At 41.2% G+C, this 20,191-nt stretch overlaps 2 protein-coding genes across 5 annotated transcripts in view; both read right to left on the minus strand.

The window, feature by feature from the left end:
- zgc:109889 (uncharacterized protein LOC553542 homolog) overlaps window positions 1-461 on the minus strand; it is a 45,773-nt gene extending 45,312 nt beyond the window's left edge. The window contains 1 exon segment of the mRNA XM_039822963.1: window positions 344-461. The gene's annotated coding sequence lies outside the window, so the exon portion shown is untranslated.
- Window positions 462-3,203: 2,742 nt separating this feature from the next.
- The window catches only part of htr2cl1 (5-hydroxytryptamine (serotonin) receptor 2C, G protein-coupled-like 1), a 146,206-nt gene continuing 129,218 nt past the window's right edge, over window positions 3,204-20,191 (minus strand). For 3 of the 4 annotated variants that reach the window (XM_039823360.1, XM_039823359.1, XM_039823358.1), the window contains 4 exons: window positions 11,891-12,054; window positions 11,636-11,789; window positions 9,896-10,131; window positions 3,204-8,890 (listed from right to left, as the gene is read on the minus strand). In XM_039823360.1, the coding sequence (XP_039679294.1) occupies window positions 8,219-8,890; window positions 9,896-10,131; window positions 11,636-11,789; window positions 11,891-12,054 (1,226 nt within the window). In that variant the 3' untranslated portion in view covers window positions 3,204-8,218. The remainder of the gene's footprint in view (window positions 8,891-9,895; window positions 10,132-11,635; window positions 11,790-11,890; window positions 12,055-20,191) is intronic. The other variant, XM_039823361.1, reaches the window with a different exon arrangement.

Genomic DNA, 20,191 nt, shown 5'->3' on the forward strand with positions numbered 1-20,191 from the left:
CTGTCAAATGAACACATACCATAACTATCATTTTAAGAAATATAGGGCTACCATATAAATATTAGTAGTAATATAATTGTCTCTTCTCCACCATGGCCATCTCTTACCCATTAACTTTTCACCACATTTTGTGCACTAAAAAATAACATGGGAAAAGCGTTTGATTTGCAAGCGGTAAATGTCCCTTCTATGTCGTACTAGGAGACTATGACAAATAAGTTGAGATAGGCTAACACATACCAACTTCACAAAGAACTGAGTTTTACAAAAGTACAATGACTTAAGGTCACAAGTTGTTTTTTTTTACCATATACTTTAAATTTTATTTGACTTAAATTCTCACCTTTTTCTTGTAAATTTCTTGTTGCAATATTGCGGGTGAAGTGAGGGTAACAGATTTGTTTGCAACGTTACTAGCTAGCTAGACCACCAACATAGCGCTACCGCTACACATAATGCTATTACTGCAATGAATCATCTCTCTAAATATCACATTACAGTCACATCAATACTTGAAGCACAATTGTACAATAGTGCAATATTAGTGACTTTGTGTTGAACGTTAAATGCCTTAACTGCCAGTATTTGTAGTTGGTGGTACCTAACGCTAGCTTGACGCAGCTCAAACGAACCAAAGAGATGCAGCATATCGGTGTAACGGCGCATGCGTATCCGAAACATTGCGAATGCAGCCGGTGATTGCCGAGGCCACCACCCACTCCTTCGAGCATCATGGGTGAACGGGCAGAGAGGGAGCGCCTCGCTGAGGAGAGACAGACCCGCTGCGGGCCTGTGGGAATATGACACTTACATGGAAACACGTGTGGATTAGAGGCTCATTTCGCTTTAATTAATGAAATACAGCGACAAAATAATCACCAGATTAAAAATAAAAAAAATCCAGATAAACAAGCTAATTTCACTGGCGTGCTTCCACCTATATAATTATAGATATAGATACCAGAATAAAACGTAATTTTCCTCTAATATAAAGGGTATATTCTTGAAAACATTTGGGATTTTAATATATACACATATAGGCCTAAGATATTCTAAAATGTGTATTAATGTAATGGAAATCTATTTAAAAAATAAAATATGCTAAAGAAATGTCATACACAGTAGCCTATATAAACATTTCAGATAAAAAGAACATTGCACTTGAAAAGACATATTGCAGAACAAAGTCTAGTCTATTGTAGACTATGTTTTACAGTAAACACAGTAGTTGTTGACTTGGATCTAGGCCCATCTTTCACAACTATTTACCCAACACTAACCTGTTAGCTAAGCCTCATACCAACAACTTGTAGAACTATTAACATATCGGTAAAATCTATAACTGCACAGTTTTCCTTTAATAAGACCAGTGTACAGTAGAGTGCTGTGCGGACACCATAGGTCACCTCACAAAGTCCTGCTATTTCCCAGCTCCACCGCTTGGCGGCGCTGTTGCTGTGTGTGTAATAAAGGACTCTCCTCCTGCAGGTTGCTTGCTCCTCTGTCGCTGTCTATGGTGCTGATTTAAGATGATGCTGCAAACAAACGCTTGGGAAGAAACACCCTGATTTTAAAATCTAAGCTTGCAAAGAAAGCCTAAAATAACAGACACAGTACAGCAAGAAGCTGTCACATTGGGCTTCCTCTGATGTTTTGGACTACAGATGGAAATTAGCCCTTGGCCTACAATCTGGCACTTTTATGTGTACTGCTGTACATGGTCATCAAATGTGCATTGTCCTGAAATAATAAATAAAATAAATAAATAAATTTGTAGTCGTTTTACTGTTGATTGTGATTGTATACTTTGGCTTTTGGCTTACTGTGGTGCCACCTTGTGGCTCTATGTGCTAATCACACCTGGTTGTTTTGACCAGCTGTGAGAGGCTGCACATCACAGGAGCTCTGCTTTTTAAAGGCGCAGTAAGTCATTTATTACCTTTACCGACCTGCAGCCCATTAGAACAGCAAGTAACCCTTGTGTTGTCCTCCGTCTGTTTTGCCACTTCATAAAGTAGTAAGTATAAATTATCTCCTGATTGTGTTCTTGACAGCTTCAGTTCTTGTTAGCTAACTTCATTCCAACTTATTAACTCTAGTTTTACACTTCTTTTTGGAATTCATTGTCAATAATTCGCATTTATATGAAATTATACCTAATTCCTGAGTTTAAAAAAAGGAGAAAATATGAATTAATTTGACTAATAGTTAAGATCTGAGGATGTTGAGTGGATCACAGACTGGTATATGATTTAAAAACCATTTAAATTTTTTTTTCAAATGCTATAAATTTGAATAAAACCAAAATCAATAAAAGTAGAGATCTGATCCTTCATTTTACTTGCAAAGAGCGTTGTATGGGACCATCCATGTTATTTTGGGGGGATTTGGTTAAAAGAAAACCAAATTTCTGATACAAAAACTTTGAAAACGGGTCAAATTTGACCCGAGGAAAACAGAAAGGTTCAACAAAAAAGCTGTGGATGTTAACTGTGGCCTGTTGATGGATGAAGACAAGTCTTCACTAAACAGCAGAAGTGCAAGCATGGCTTCAAATCACAGCAGAGATCTAGCAGAAACGTCAGCGGAAGAGCTATCATTGAACACAAAAATCATGACACAAAAATCTACTTCTGAGCTTGCTGACAGTACCATCAGTCATTGTTCAATAGCGTGAAATGCATATAGGGTTTAAAGTCTCTTTAAAAGCATTGAATGAAGTGTCATTTGTAAGAAGTCTAAGCACCTGCTGAAATAATCATGGTCATTTACAATCCTGCACAGACCTTTTTTGGGTCATTTTGTGTAATTAAACTCTACCTGCAGCACATTGAGCGGCTCATAAAAAAATAAAATTAAAAAAAACATACTTCACTTTGCCAATGTGGGTCTAGTACTCATATCATGAGGGTTTCCTGCATGGCTCAATGGGCAGATCATGGCACTGAAACACAGTCAAGGCTAAGGGTTTAATAAGCTCCAGGTTCAGCTCTTTACGTGGCACTGTGCAGCACTTTGGATAAAAGCTCCCACTGATTAGCAGAATAAAAGAACATAATAGTAGAGTGGACTGGGTAGCCAGAGCAGGGAGCTGGGGCCTTTACTGTTATTATTCAATTCCCCAAATTTCACAGCTAGGTGTGTAGCTGTTAACCATGAGAGGGGAGGAATGCTAATATGCAAATAAGACAATTGTCCACACATTAGAATAATATTTTAATAAATAAATAGCAGCATCACACAGAAAAAAAAATACATTGTGTGGATGATGGCATAATCATTGTATAAACTCAATATGTATCATAGACAAACATTCACAATTAAAATGGTATAAAAAAAAAAACAACAACAGCCACTGCATAACAGAATGAGGTTCAAAACATAAAAAGATAGCTAACCCATGAGCGCCGGATCACACAAGAGCGAGACAAACCAGACAACTGGTCTATGTCAATGCAAACGACACCTCAGGGTTCAAGAGTCAATGTTTAATGCAGGGAAGGTGCATTGGACAAGTTGTGTTTGCCAAACTCTTGAACAACCTGCAGCTCTGGCTATACTCGGAGCCGTTTAGTGACAGAGGTTTTGGAAGCTGCAGGGTTGAAAGGCAGTTTGGACAATAGTGTCTTGAGGGCCCCTCATTTGGATAGCAAAACGTTTGCTTTCCATGCATTATGAAAGTCAGCATGTTGAGGTTTTTCTTACATTAAGATTTGAAAACTTTAACATCTTGTGAGTTTAAACTTCCTGCTACGTCCGTTATCAATTTAACTACCTTTCCCACTGACAGAAAGGTAACAAATATTTAAAGTAATGGTTTGGAATTTCGGGATTATTCACTTTCTCGCTGAGAGTTAGATGAGAAGATCGACACCACTCTCATGTCTGTGTAAATATAAATGTAAATAATGAGCAGATGGTTAACTTAGCATAAAAACAGTGAAGGGGGGAATCAGTAACCCTGGCTCTGTCCAAACGTAAAAAAATTGTGCCTACCAGCACCTCCAAAAGCTCACTATCTAACATGTTATATCTCATTTTATTCGTACAAAAACCATAGTGTAAAAGTGACAAGTTGTGCTTTTATGGAGGGTGATATGGTAGAAATCACTGCTCCCAGCCAAGAAATAGTTCCAGCACAAAACCACAACTTCTCGGTTTTTGTGCGGACTGAACAAATAAGATATAACGCTTTTATAAGTTAGTTTAACTTTGGACAGAGCCAGGCTAGCTTTTTTCCCCTGCTTCCAGTGTTTATGCTAAGCTAGGCTAACCGTCTCCTGGCTCCAGCTTCACATTAAACAACCACTTTCTGAATTTTCAATATTGTGCTGAAGAATGACTGGGTGGATTTTTCCTTCAAGCTTGTACATATGCTCTGATTGTTTGAGCATGAAAGATCTCACTCATAGAGTCAGACCATTTTCAATTTCACTGTATAATATTCTGAAGCAGTTTTTGCTCGAACCAGTGCTTCCTGGAAACAAGAAAATAGTCCTGGAAAGGGAAAAAGCCCAAATCAGCCCTCCTCAAATCTATAAATATGAAACTTTGTCACTAAACGGCTCCAACTTTTTCTATACACACCAGACCTGGATCGAATTATTAGTTGAAACCCCTCCAGATACTTTCTCTGAGTGATTGCTTTCATCCATCTGGACCACGAGCCGGATAGGATTGGCATCTACAGGGACAACACGATTCAATCAATTGCGCCAGACACGAGTAATAAAAACACAGAAAAGTTACTGAATCAATCTCAGATAGCAATTTGAGCCAGGCCTGGTACACACACAGGTACACGGGAAACGTACAGTTATTACATTGCGACATACTGAGTTGGCTGGCCTGACTGGAGCTCTTTGCTTGCTCTCACCTGGATGGATCAAACACAACCCATCCAACTTAGGTCAGAGAGTCCTCTCTTCCTCATTTTTTCTCAGTTTTTTTACCTTGTTTATGTTTGTATTGTTGATATTTTGCATTTTGATTAAGATAAAATGCCTGCAGGATTTGCAAGCTGTTTGCAATGTGCATTTTGTTGATTGCACTTTGTTTATTCTTTCTTTCCTTCCTGCGCCGCTTCATTCCTTTTCGAGTATTAAAGAGAGAACAAAATAAAAACTGAGGGAAGCAGAGAGGACCTTTTGAACATCACTTCAAACATGCACGATATTTGTAGGCCAAACATTGGTTGCCGGCTTGCCAACATTAGCTCATTTAGACCTCTCCTTGTGGATAGAAAAGTGGTGCGAATGACCACTGCGTAAGTCTGTAGCATACAAATAGTGGATGAGTTATACAGAGATGCACAGAATTAGAATGAAGTGACTCCCAGGACTTATGTTGCATTCTAATTGCATGCAGAGGTGGCTGCTGACCTCAGGCTCTCAATTGGCTCTTTGACCTTAAAGGGGGGATTATGGGTAAAAAAAAGATTTTTTTCCTTTGTAATTTTAGCTGTTCATGGCTGTAGGGAGTATTACCAAAATGAATGATTGTTCACTGGGGAAAGTGACTACTAACATCTACTTTTGATAAGACAAAAGCTAGGCTGGAAGGAAAACTTAATTAACTGTGTCAATCAGTATGTTTTGCATTTAAAGGGGTATCCCAGCAATTTAGTATTGCACTTCCATTACGTTAAGAGAATTAAAAGAGACAAATTAAACAAAGATTGGTCAAAATCGAAGCAGCTGAGACTAAGATATCTTGACTTTTAGTCTCAATCTCCAAAAACACAACAATTCCCAAAATGCAACTCAATAGCATCTTTCATTGGACCCCCTAATTACCCACATCTTCCACACCCTCCAGTTTTAAAGAGTTTCTGTTAAAATATGTTAGTCTCAAGTGCAAGACTGAAATACCGAGGTCACTATGACATCATCAGGGTTATTTTTTACAAACATTAGACGTTAGACAAGTAAAATGAACCTGACGTGTAATACTGTTGGAGGGCCCCTTTAAGTGATCTCTTAAAACGTTTTCTCACTGCATTTCACACACACCATTTAGCTCTATTGAACTAAATCTACAAAGCCAATCTATATGCATATGAGTTTCAGGTTATATCTTCTATATCTTCTCTTGTTGCTAAGAAATCTAAATTTGCCACCTTTAAAATCCACACAACGTTGAATTTTTTATTTATTTTTAAGGCAGTACACTGCAGATATTTCAGCTAATGGAGATGCAGTGTGGAGGGAACCCTGGCGCCTGTCAGATGTCGATAAAATGTGGGAGGAGGGAGGGCGAGAAAATCAGCGTGACAGAGCTGTGAGGGTTAGTGACCTGTCTTGATAAACTCAGGGGGCCTGTCTCTTAGTGTATTGACTTTCTGTCCGTTTTATGCGACGGATGAAATCTAAAGCTATTTGGTCTTGGAGTCACACTGTTGACTCAGGCCCAACGTATTGTAAAGCAGTCAGAGATCAGAAAGTTCGTAACCATCAAGTTAGGGGTCAAAACTGCAATTCTTGGAGATGTTGGCAAGCTTTTCATCCTAAAACCCATCGTTAGAGCATACATGTCACATAGGGCTCTGATGGATCTTATTTTAATCCAAATCTTATTGCTTAAACGTTCTGTTCTCTTTGGCTTTCACTGTACTGTCTTAGCAAATTTTGGCTGAGGGGTCTTTGGAGAGAAAATTACTGATCTAATGGTTGAATAAAAATCATTCATTTTCTAAAAAGTAAATGACAGAGAACGTCTTGTTCATTTAAGAACGTGTCCCTCAGAGATGATGTTGTGAATCTCAAACAGCCCAGATTTCTGCCCGCAGCTGATGTGAACATTCTGATATGTAATCTGATAATATATGATATGTATATTAAGCAGGTGGCTGATTGTTGACCTGTAGGACACCAAACTCAAAGATGCATATGCTGAATTTGCATCATTAGATGTGGGAAATATAGACATAGAGATTTCCTGGATTAATTAGATTGCTGATCCATCCAAAATTCCATGGGTTTGTGAAAATAAAGGTAAGTGTGATTTGATAACGGCTGGGGAGGTTTTATATTATTTTTATGATGGCGAATCAGTGATAATGATGGCTAATTTATAATAGAAATGATAGTAATGATGTGCTCATAAAATCTATATATTTTGTTCCTTTTAAGAATGACATCTGAGAAACCTTTGTGTGCACGCTTATATTAAAACTTTCACATTTTTACTTTTAGATTGCTCCCTTTTATTTGAAACTTTATTGATTGTTGTCAGTAAAAACCTTTAGAAGTTGGGACTTAAACTCTTTCCTAAGTGGTTGTGTTGGTCATCAGAAGCAAGAGCCTGACAGCTGTGTTAGACCAAAGGCCTGCGCCATGATTTTAGCTCTTTTAGCCCCTTGTTCAATCCAAGGGAAGTGACCTCTCTTGTGTGGAGCGACCACCAGATGGCACTGTGAGTCCACCAGTGGTCGTGGTACATTCCTTCATCTTGGTGCTCTCAGACAAACTTTGACTGCAGCCTCGAGTGAGTTCCCTTTTCGAGAGAAATCCCTTTTCTGTCGGCTGAATAGTTTGATTATACGTGCTGGAAAGGTTCATTCAGGTACATTTGTATGACTGTCACTGTTAAGCTTGACCGGCACAAAAATAGATTTGGTTTAGCTTGCTCGGTGTGGAGAGAATCCACATAAACCAGAGACTCGGACTGCATTTGGACTCGTGTGAAGGCGTGAAGTCGTCGTTTGACCCCGTCGACGTCAGCGGTCGGCGCTTGACTCTGTAACCTGCATCAGAAGGACTTCATAACAGGTCAACAATGACAAGAAGCTCTTCAATGACTGCCCTCTTATCACATGCACTCCGACCCTGTCTGGATCTCAGCTGGTACCTTAGTCCCCATGAAGTACAACACACTGACTGCAGAGCACAGCGTTCATCCTCCCTTTGTGTAATGAAAAACCAACATTTGGACACCAAATAGAAAACAAATATTGTCTTTCGTTCCAAAACCTTTTCATCTCAGAGGCTCTCTCGTAATCTGATTTAGCTCATACATTTCTAAGTAATGCACTCCAGGCTGGGGATAAGGCTCCTCAAACCGAGATTAGTCCTTTCGCAATAAAAAGGACCTACTGCAGGTTAACAGCCAATAAAAAAAGCTGTAGGCTTCCAGCACCAGCTTGTCGAAACGTCGCTCGGCACCAGCGTCTGCAGGTTAAAAAAAAAAGAAGACATTAAACAACAAAAAAAACACGCAATCACACACTGCTGGTGTGTTCTCTGGAGGTGGGGCTGTAGCTGATGAGTGACAGCTCCTGCTTCACCTCCGTTTCCGGCTCCGTTTCCGAAAGCATGTCGATGTTGTGGCATTCGGAGAGGCTGTGCGACACTATTCCGATTTGTGTTTCGTCATCTGTCATGTCATCCGGGTCCACCGTCAGCCTCCCGTTGTCCCCCCTACCGCCGTTGTGACAGTTACTATTGCGGTCCATGCCCGCTTTCCCATGACTGCCCATCAGCAGAGGGGTCACGGCGTGCGACGAGCACGGCGGGGGAACCAGGAGGGTTTTGCAACTCTGTCCGGCTGCGTTGGCCCCCACTTTGTACTGGCACCTGATGTAGCTGGAGAACGCTCTCCTGTAGGTCTTATTGAAGAGCGTGTAGACCAGAGGGTTGACCCCGGAGGAGATGTAGCCCACCCAGACGAAGACGTTGAGGAGGTCGTTGAGCAGCGACTCGTTGCAGGAGCCTCGGCACAGGACGAAGGTGACATTGGTGATGAAGAAGGGACACCACATGATGAGGAAGAGGAAGAAGACGATTCCCAGGACCTTAGGAGAGCGAGAGGAGAGGAGAGAACATAAAGTAAAAAGAGGTAAACGGAACAAAAGAGAAGAAATGAACAAGACAGGGGAAAATAAGCAAAGAAACTGAATGAAAGAGACAGAAGCCAATAAAAGGAAACAAGGTAGGAAAAAACAAGGGAAGAAAAGATAACAAAATAATAGAGGAGGTTTGAAATCCTGGAGGTGGAGGGGTGGGGGTGTGGCCTTGACCAGCTTGCCATGGGCAAAGCAGAGAAAGGGGCGGTAACCTTTCTCGTTATGACGTCATATAGGGAAGATTCCAGATCGGCCCATCTGAGCTTACTTTTTCTCAAAGGCGGAGCAGGATACCCAGGGCTCGGTTTACACCTATCACCATTTCTAGTCACTGGGGGACCATAGGCAGGCTGGGGGAAAAAAAACCTCATAAAGTGAAATTTTCATGCCATGGGACCTTTAAGAGGTTGAAGTAATGAGTATCAAAATGGACCTTTTTCCATTTAGTAAAATTGAAAATGCATTCTTTTAAAGCTTCTTGAATGCTCTCTAATTGAAATGCCTGCATCATACATAGATGTTGTTTTTTTAATATCACTGTCAGTGTGCAACTTCTACTGGGATTACATTTTTTTTTATATATAGGTATAAGAGAAGCTTTGGTTTTCATTCCACATGAATTTGAATTTAGTGAAGCCACCGTAGAGTGCCCTCTGAGCAAATGTCAAAAAAGCTGGAAGCGTTGCCGGAGTCACATCCTATCTGTCTGGATTTGATAACATGAGCTCTTTGAACCACTTCAGAGGGGACATGTGAAACTGTGCGGGAACATCTGTGAGTTACCCAGAGAAACGTGTCTTTCTCGGTATTCAAAGCCAGGCAAACGTAATAACATTTAATGTTGATGACACTACACACAGAGCGTTAAATATTGGTCCTTCGTTATGAGAACAGAGAAGATCAAAGTATACCTAGGTGTCAACAGTTTTATGTGGTTACTTTTCGAGGATTTTGATTGGTTTGTTTCAATATGCCAGGCATTTGTACATTACAAGCTAGAAACGTATTTTTAAAGCTTATTAATTACACTCAGCTCCACTCATTTGTTCTCACCTTGGAGGCCCGCCTCTCGTTCTTTATGGCCTGCATCATCCCCCGTCGCCCGTGACAACCCGACGTGTCGCTCCGCCCCGGTCCCGCTGCTGGCGAGCTGAGCTGAGACGCCACCTCCGAGCTGGGAATGATGCTTATGCTATCTGACTTGGAGGTGCTGAGCAGCATGCCGGGCTCGGCTCCTTTCAGACAGCTCAAGGTGTTTCTTCTGCTCTGAGGGAGCGGGGTCTTTAACTCTGTGGGGGAGGGGTAAGAGCATTTCAGGATAGGAGAAAAACGTGCTCTCGTTTATTGGCCTTTCTTTAAACCAATCACAGTCGTCTTGGGCGGTGCTAAGCGCCGGGCGGTGCAACGGTGCCTCTACAAAATAGCCTCGTGAAGGAACTTGTTTTGGTGGAACATGTGTACGTTCAAAAGTTGTTTTAGTCATGCAACAGAAAACTCAGATTGGACAGATAGTCTAGCTAGCTGTCTGGATTTACCCTGCAGAGATCTGAGGAGCTGTTAACCATAGTCCTCAGAAATCCACCAGAGTTTAAAATGCCAACACAAAGAAAGTGGAAGGTAACGGACATCCGGCCGAAAATGAGGGACATCCGGCAGGATTGCCGGCGGCACCTGAACAATACTGGAACTGAAACGTCGTCGATATAAACCCACGTTTTGGATTTTGTCTAAAGTTTGTCAGCTGCAACACTGAACTATGGGATTTGTCTGTTATCACCATGACTCCTTCAAACTTAGTTACCAAGAAAACTGCATGCTGCATATTTTACACAGGACATCACACCATGTGAAAGCAGGTCAGATTGTGTGTTAACAAGGCTGCTGACATTTCGTAGGGAGGAGGACGTGAAAAGATTAAACATGATAAGAATGATTTATTCACACTTTTCTCTGTCCGGGATGCCAGAGGATAGGGTGGGAACACGGTCAGGACCACCACATCAGGCAAATTGATTTCTACTGGAAAAGCTAATCGCTGCCCGACCTGATGGGACAGATGGCTGCTGTATGTGCAGCACCACAATACCAAATACTGCTGATTAATTAGCCGATATGATGTATTCACAGGGCATACTGACCATGCTGGGGCAAAGCCTGTTTTGTGCTTCTACTGGTTTAATTTGAGCATTTGTAAGGCTGGGGTAGTGAATAAAATCTCTTATCTTAAGTATCTTACAGTATTTTAAAAACAACCATCAACAGTTGTTTTTACCCTTCATTTAAAGCTATAGTGCGTAACTTTTTTATATTGATGAACATCCGTTACATTCAAGCCATTGCCAAATGAGTTGATACAAAGCTATCAGCTCCACAAATCTTTATTTCTCAGTATGGCTGTGTTTAAAAATTGTTGTCATCTGGCGACATTCGCACGCAGAAACTCGAGTCAAGAAAATTACCTTTTCTGAAGAGTCCATCATGTTTTTTTAATCCTCCGTGTCCTCCTTGGCTACTAGCAACTGCGTGGAGGAGGGGTGGGGGCACGTGCGCGATCACGGAAGGCTTGTGTCATGTGCATGCAACAACAGTTTTGTTGTCATTACTTAGAATTCCTCATGGGGGCGACAGAAACGACGCACTACAACTTTAACAATAATAAAACATATCAGTATTGCTGATGGTTAATGACTTTGAATAGATTCACAATATTTACTATAAATCCCTTGATTCAAAATATTTTTACGGGTGATTTTTCTGTTAGAATAGACTAAATTTCAGCTGATCAGTATTTACCCTGTGAGTCTGAAGCAGCAAGTGTGTTGATCTGGGGGATGTGGAAGGTGCTGGGTGGAGGCTGCAATGTATTTGTCATTGCTGGTGTGTGCAATGGCTGCTGGGAGGACGTCTTTGCCTCGCACAGGAAGACAGTGGCCTGCCTCTGGAGGACCTGCAGAGGAGAGGGAGTGAAAAATGAATGTAGAAAAAAAGAGGCGGGGGTTTTGAAGTAAGGGCATAACGTGTTTGGAAGGCACACACAGGCATGACTACCTGTATGGTGAGGCAGTACGTCACCACCATGATGACCAGTGGGATGAAGAAGGCCACGAAGGAGCCAATCAGCATGAAGCGCTCCTCGTTGAGGACACAGCTGCCGTTGACGAACACCTTGTCCTCGTTGTGGAGGCCGATCACTGGGATAGGCATCGACACACCTAGAGAGCAAGAGAGGTGGGGATAGAAAGAAATGTCTTTCATTTTTATTATTTTATTGAGAAAATGTCTTTTGATACACACTTCTGTTACTGTAGGTGGCACGCTTCATTTTGAATCCAGACAGACTGACGCAAACACATTGTTTCATTTGTACCAGGTAATACCACAAAAACAACAAAGATATACAGGATTATTATGGGGAAAAAACATTAAGATAAGATATCAGTAATAGCATTAGGAAAGGGTAAAAATAGTAGTCTGGCTATCACCAGACCAAGCTCAATCTTTTAAGATTGAACATTAGTCTGGGGAGTCTGCTCTGTATTTTCTACTGCACAAAGGCGTGATCAACAGGCATAGTTCAGATGACTCTGTACGCAATTGGATAGTCCGTCAACCAATCAGACCAACGATCCGGGTGACGTAGCAGCGACGGGGGCATCAACGGGTTGCTGCGCTTCGGTGGCCGCCATGTTGAATGTAAACAAGAAGCTGCTTGCCGTCGCTTCGCTATCGTCATCGTGTTAAACCCGCCAATAGCGCGCCAGGTGGATAAGCCAGTTTGTGATTGGTCCCCGCAGATTTGTAACGTAAGCAGGATAGAATAACGTACAGGTTTCCAGCCTGAGCTGCAGGGTGAAATCAAATCGCCGGCAGATTGGGCTGGGTTTACCCAGTCTATAAAAATAGGGTAACCATTTCAAAATGATCAGGTTATATCTGGGTAATAGTCTCTCAAAATGAATGCTGCAATGTAGGCTATTTTGGTCAACAGTGACCAGGGACCTTTATTACATGTTGTTTCAGCCTCATTTCCTGTCACATCTCTGCTATCAAAAATAAAAGAAAAATGCTCCCAAAAATACTCAATGTTATTAAGAAAAGAAAAAAAAAATTGTGACTTAATAACAGGACAAAATGCTAATACTGATGAGGTAATATCATGGTCATGGTTTCCTGGCATATTCCACCTCTACAAAAAATGTAGTGATGCAGTAATGCCCTTGGCCCTTGGTCATCAAATTTAAAGTGCGAGGTCAGAAACCTAGGTGTTCTCTTCGACAGCTCTCTTAAAGTGATGGTTCGGAGTAATTCACCCTAGGGTCCTTTGCACCATGACCTCGAGCCAAACACCCCCCCAGAAGCTTTTTTCACCTGGGTCGAATATTGGGAGAGTTAGCTAGAGTAGCGTTATCAGCTGAATAGCTTAGCGCAGGGGCTAACGGACCCACGTTTGTATCTTGTAAGTTACCCCACTAATAATGCCTGAAATGATACCAAACGTCTACAAGTAGTACAAATTATTATGTACTCATAAAACTATGGATTGGAAAGTTTGTAAGTACACCAGAAGTTTATGAACACTTGCCTGCTCTCTTCTGCTCTCTGTTGCTGCTGCTGCTGCTACCTGCAGTTAGACGAGTGCTTAGGGCCGTCTACAAATTACTACACCGAAAAGAGTTACAACAAAAATATTTATTAATTCAATGATTAAATATAGTGATGCACCGAAATGAAAATTCTTGGCCGAAACCGAAAACCGAAAAAAGAGGAAACCAAGACCGAAAACCGAAACCGAAACACCGAAAGAAATTAAGCCAATTATTAGTACCATTGCATTTATGGCTATGACTGTGTACTAACTTTACTAAAATCAAGGCATTGCAATTGTATAAATTAATATTAAAGTTTAATTAAAAAAATATCTAGCAGAAATATGGCTACAATCTGATAGTCACAGTATACAGTAGCCTAAGAACATTATAGCTTACCTATTGTTATTATTATTATTATTATTATTATTATTATTATTATTAATTGAGGCACTTTCTTGCAGGATTTCACTGAACATATCAGACAACGAGGGCGCATGCCCCTCATCTGGTGCAGCGAGACAAGTCTTTTTCGCTCTGATCTCCTCCTGCGCTGGGCGCTGCTCCGTCTCCGTCTCCACGCGGGTTCTCCGCATCCATCGCGGCCTGGATCATTTCGTGTCTTTACTTTTTTCCGCATCAAAGTAATGGTCTTTATAACGCGGATCAAGTACAGTCGCGATGAAGTGCAGAGGATCCGAATAGATCTCAGTGAAACGTGTGCTGACAGACTCTAAGAGCGTACTTTTCATTGTTTTCACTCCGTGGTCCGTCTCAACCTCTTTGCTTAGGAGACGCTTTGCAGGTGGAACGGATCGGATACTGACACACGTGCAGGTCGCGTTTTCTGTTTACGTCATCACAACATTTCGGCCGTATTGTTTCGGTGATAAAAGTATTTCGGCCGAAAACCGAAAATGCCCTTTTGGGCCATTTTCGGCCGAAAATTTTCAGTGGCCGAATATTCGGTGCATCCCTAATTAAATAAGGTAATGTCTCCAAGCTTACCTCAATTATTACTTGTCTCCTGCTAGTTATAATACAGCACTTACTTAAAAAAAAAGTTAAATTAATAAATATTTTTGTTGCATCTCTTTTCGGTGTTGTAATTTGTAGACGGCCCTAAGCACTCGTCTTACAGCAGCAACAACAGCAGAGAGCAGAAGCAAGCAGGCAAGTGTTATTTACATAAACTTCTGGTGTACTTACAACTTTCCAATCCATCGTTTTATGAGAGCATAACCTATTTGTACTACTTGTAGACGTTTGGTATCATTTCGGGCATTATTAGTGGGGTAACTTACGAGATACAAACGTGGGTCTGTTAGTCCCTGCGCTAAGCTCTTCAGTTGATAACGCGCTACTCTCGCTAACTCTCAATAAAAAGGGGGGGTTTGGGGTGCAATGTTAGACCCCCAGGTGAAAAAAAAAGATTTTCTGAAATTTTGACTTCGAAGTCATGAATGAAAACAAAGGTAAATATGCTTTGTTGTAAATTTAAAAATAGTTAGTTTTTTTACCAACTTAGAACAGTAGCAAAGCTGAAATACTTTTTATCTAAGCAAGATCTCGAGACAATCACTCATGCCTTTATTACCTCACGCCTAGATTACTGTAACTCACTACACTGGCCTAACCCAACATAATTTGAACAGACTCCAATTAGTCCAGAATGCTGCTGCTAGACTCCTCACTGGCACCAAAAAGTACAAACACATAACTCAGCTTCATTGGTTGCCAGTGAAATTCAGAATTGATTTTAAAGTTTTACTTTTTGTTTTTAAAGCACTCCATGGTCAAGCCCCTCCATATATTTCCGATCTCCTGTCTACTTACTCTGCCACCAGGGCACTCAGGTCCACAACCCAACAACTCCTCGTCATCCCCCGGACACGCCTAAATCATGTAATACAATTGCTAGTTTTAAATCAAATCTGAAGACGCATTTTTACTCTCTTGCTTTTATCTCCCTTTGATTCCTAGGTTTTAATTTTTTTATTTTTTACAAACGTTGTTCCAGTGTTGTTTTATTCTATGTTACATTATTAATTCTTTCTTTGCCTAATTATATTCATGGTACGTCGCACATATGATTATGTATTTTTAAGGCATATTGTTTCTGCCTTCACTGTTCTACCTGTAAAGCACTTTGGGTCAACTGTTGTTCGTTTAAATGTGCTGTACAAATAAAATGACTTGACTTGACTTGACTATTATCAGTATTCACAAATAATGTATTTTTTAACATTAAAGCATACATACAAGTATGAACCTGCACATGAGCAAATGTCTCCTTTAAATCCTTTCAACACCATTCCAAACATCCCCTCTTTGTTTGAGTTACCTTAAACAAATTATTATTGTAAATAAAACCTTTTTCAAATGGTGACATTTCTTGTCTGGGAACAGTTTGATTTAACCGTGAAACATGACCATGAATCATGGAGGGAAAACCACCTGTTTGCAGCTTGATTTCATAGTTAAATTCCTGGGGAGTCCTTTTAGTGTAATAATGTGTAAATCATGGCTGGAAATTGCTTACATTTTTTTTTATGAGTATTTTTGTGATTGTTGCGGGCAAAAATCCTTGATTATGTGGCACGTTTTCTTAAAAAATGCGGGATATTTATGCAATTTTATGCGATGAAATTGCGGGAACTTGCAAAAACTGTGGTTTGATGAAAAAGAGAAAAAAAAGGGATTACCCCAACACCCTGCTTTTCGATGATGTTCACGTTGCGTAATAGAGCTCAACAGTCCAACCCACAGCGGGCTCCGGAAGTAAAAATAAAATGCAATTTCTCCATTGACAAGTTGGAGTATAAGCCATAAAATGATAACTGTCGATGGTAGACTTAAAACCAGCATGCCAATGTGACTAAGTGATTCTATATAATCATATAGATGCCAAAAATCATGGGGCACCAACCTTGTTTTGAAATAAACGTCTTTTTTTCGCGATGTCTTGGATAAGTACTTCATTACCCACAATCCTGAACAATCCCACAATCCCACAGTGACGCCTCTGATTGGTGGAACTCATGCTGGTGAGGAGGGGGAGCTGCCTGCACGAACCGTCACGAGGATTTACGACACTGCACGAATCACGATCTGTTCCACGCTTCTGCCGTTAGCCTCGGGTTAGCCTCCGCCAGGAAGCTAACGTTAGTTTAGCTAACAGCTATTTTGGCTAACCGCTAGCTGACAGCTTGATTCAGTCTAAAATAACGTTAACTCAAACTAAACACTGGGGAAAGCAGGCTACAGCTGATGTAACAGCCGTTATATATTTTAACGGTTATTTTCAGGTTTTATTTTGAAGGTCTGTTAAAGTTATTACATGCTGTCTCAGCTAGCGGTTAGCCGAATTAGCCGTTAGCTAAACTAACGTAGCTTCCTTTATTCAGTGGTGCGCGGTGGTTTATTGGATGAGTAGTTCCTTCGCTTTGAAATGACGATATGTACACAGTCTTGTACCTTTGACTTTTTTTGGATTTTGTGTTCGTTTTTTCACTCAAAATGGTACTTTGTATGCATATGAGCCACTTGCCATCTGGTTAGCGTAATGCATGGTCTAAAACTCTTTATGTACGGATTTTTCCAGACGTCAATGGAAGAAATGAATGTGAAATTTACTTCCGGAACCCAAGGTCTCTCAGAGGAGGGGCGTGACTGTTGAGCTCTATTACATCACTTCATAACGTTCCCATGGCAACAGGGGAAAATGGCTGCTCTTGTGTGAAGTAAACGCAACATTTTTCAACTTTCTGCTAAGATATATGTGACTTTTTTGCAACGAAAATGCGGGGATTATGAAATCATGCAAGCCCCGCATATTTTGCGTGGAAATTGGCAATTTATGCGGCAAAGGTGCGGCGTATTTGAATAAATGCATTAAATTATGCGATCGCATAATCGCGTTTTTCTGGAGGGACTGCTGTAAAGACTCTTTTCATGAGTGTAAAGAATAATTCGTGGAATAACACATATTAGAAGGGAAATGAGAGCTACACCTATTATACATGTTATGAATCACAATTGTTAAACTCTATCAGTGTAATGGATCACATGGCGTTCTAATATATGCTTCGCTGCCATTAGAGGACACCGACCGACAAAAGACTGAGGCGAGAGCAAGCCTTTCAAGGCCGAGCTGATTTTCTGACCTACGACAATAACACTGACTAATGTGCTGCTTCTGATTTCAAAGTGCTTTTGTGTTGAAAGCGTTTCCCTGACCTGTGATCTGTTTCAGCATAGAGGACACTGAGGAGAAAAGTGACCTCAGGGTTTTCACAGCTCTCAGCTCCTGGCAACAGGAGTGCTCCACAGACGGGACGTCTCTGATCTGTGTCATGCCCACAGAGTGGGCTGCCGTAATTCATTTAAGTGCAAGGTACATCGTTTTCTCTCGCACAGCCGGTGGCCAGACCAACATCACATTCTTGAGCAGTGGCAGCTCCCTTAATGCGACCGTTGCAATCGACTGCACAGACGCTGTCCAGGGAGGAGGAATTTGTTTGCATAGATTGTAAACATTTTACCTCCGTGGATGTCTGAATAATCTGTGATGTGTGCAAATCGTTCTGAATAATGAGGCTGTCCAGTGGTCTGGGTCGAGACGTGATTCATTCATTCATACTGTCTCAAACAGCGTGTGGAGGAGACGTTAAAGGGCTGGTTCACCAAAATGAAAAAAAGGAGCATCTAGTCGTGCAGAAAGCTTAGGTTTTAGCGGCCTAGGTTTTGAGAAATTAGCCTCTGAGATTTCAATACAATACACAGCAGTGAAGAATAACATTTCATGTAGGTGAAGCCTTCAAGGTGGAGCTGTGCCTGATGGGTAACTGACATAATTTACAATGTGCCTTTTGGCAGCCATACACAGGTTGTACTTTACACTGTGCTGTTTAAAGTTTAAAATGAAGAAGATTTAATTCCCTTAGGTGATAAATTAGTTATTTGCTGAAGCCAGAACTACTTGCCCACTCTGTAAATCCACAGAGTGGTAGGCAGACACACTCGCTCTGTGGTATAACGCAGCGTGGTTCGGCTAGAGGTTCTGCTGCTGGAGGAAGATTACTGTACCAGCAGAGGGAGATCTTCAAAATGATCAGGGTGTGAGTTGCTCTAAAAGATGTTGCTCCCTCGTGAGTGGCGCACAACTCTGTGAACCCGAGAGCCAACCAGCGTGAGGGATCAACTGTATGCTTGGGGAGTAGAGGAAACGGCTTTGCATGCTCACGCTTTGTAGCTCATGAAAAAGTAATGAAGGGAATCTTGGAAGTTGAAAAGAGAGAGAGAGAGGGAGAGTTTTATTTAGGTTTCCTTCCCTTCCTCCCAGTTCCCTTATCGCCCTACTTGATTCCTTCTCTCTCCTCGTTTGCTTCTCTCTCTCCCTCCTTGTTTCCTTCCCTTCCTGTTCCATTATCTCCCTCTTTGTTTTACTTCTCTCTCTCCTTCTTTGCTTATCTCCCTCCCTCCTTGTTTCCTTCCTTTTCCTTTATATAGTTTTATAACGTCCTGTTATGTAAGCTGCGGTCGTACTGGACCTACAAATCCAGATGATAGAAACAACCTCTAAGTCAAACAGAGTGTGTTATTACAAGCAGAGAAAATGGCTGCAAGGATCTTCTGTTGGATGTTTCGCTGCTAATCCTTCAGCATTGATCGCCGTAAGCTCTCTCAGACCTCAATCACAGCAGCATGTCGCCGGGCACAACCAGACGGGTCAAGGAACACGCCAACAGGATATACAGGGGATTGCTTCTAATTCAAAAGCAGCGGGTTGTGAAGGACTGCAGAGGAAGCAGGAAGGATGTAAAACTCTACCTGGTTTCTGCAGGCGCCAATCATCTTGATCTGTCAGTACTGCTGGAAAGTTTCCCAAAACAACTTTGAAGTAAATGCACTTTACTTTGTTGTGTTGGCTTACTCCAACGACTATACGTCTTTCAGCGATACGTATCAAATGCCTTTTGTTCTTGTTTCCCTGCACACATTTCTGCACTTATAACACCGAGATGCATTCCTGTACACTTATTATACATGGTCAACAGTGTAAATGTGATCTAAAGGAGAGATAGTTGCTGCAAATATGTGTTTAAAGCTGCAGGGCAATTTGCAAGCTATGGACTGTACACAAATTATTACAGGGGAGGGGAGGTCAGAAAAGAGGATGTTTTTTTTTTTTTTGCTTGCTTTTTAAAGTCAAAGTTTAGCAGCCACTTAGCAGCTCAAATGCCAGAGCTTTGACAGTTTCACTTCCTGTAGTACGAAAAGTGCCAAACCGCACACCAGATTTTTATTTAGGCAAACATTGGAAATCTAGATTAATCTTACCTAATTCTACTCTGTGATTAAATACTTAATTGGGGGGGGCAATGACCTCTAGCTCACCCAGTAAGAGCGTGCACCCCATGTAGGCAGTCCTTTGCAGCGGCCCGGGTTCGAATCCGACCTTTGGCCCTTTGGTGCATGTCATCCCCTCTCTTTCTCTCCCCCTTTTCTGTCTATCCACTGTCACTGTCGATTAAAGGGAAAAGCCCCCAAAAAATAATCTTAAAAAAATCAAAACTTAATTGGGTATTTTTCTGACTGATGTATCTTATACTACATCTAATGATCTAATTAAAGCTATAATATGTAACTTTTGCACAGGGCCACTGTGGTCAGATGTATCAGTTACAGGAAAATGCTAAAACAAAGTGTAACAGTAGCACAAATAATGCCAGTTACACAGCAGTACGTATCTAAGATACTG

This window comes from Perca fluviatilis, chromosome 14, assembly GCF_010015445.1.
Source record: "Perca fluviatilis chromosome 14, GENO_Pfluv_1.0, whole genome shotgun sequence".
NCBI classification, from domain to species: domain Eukaryota; kingdom Metazoa; phylum Chordata; class Actinopteri; order Perciformes; family Percidae; genus Perca; species Perca fluviatilis.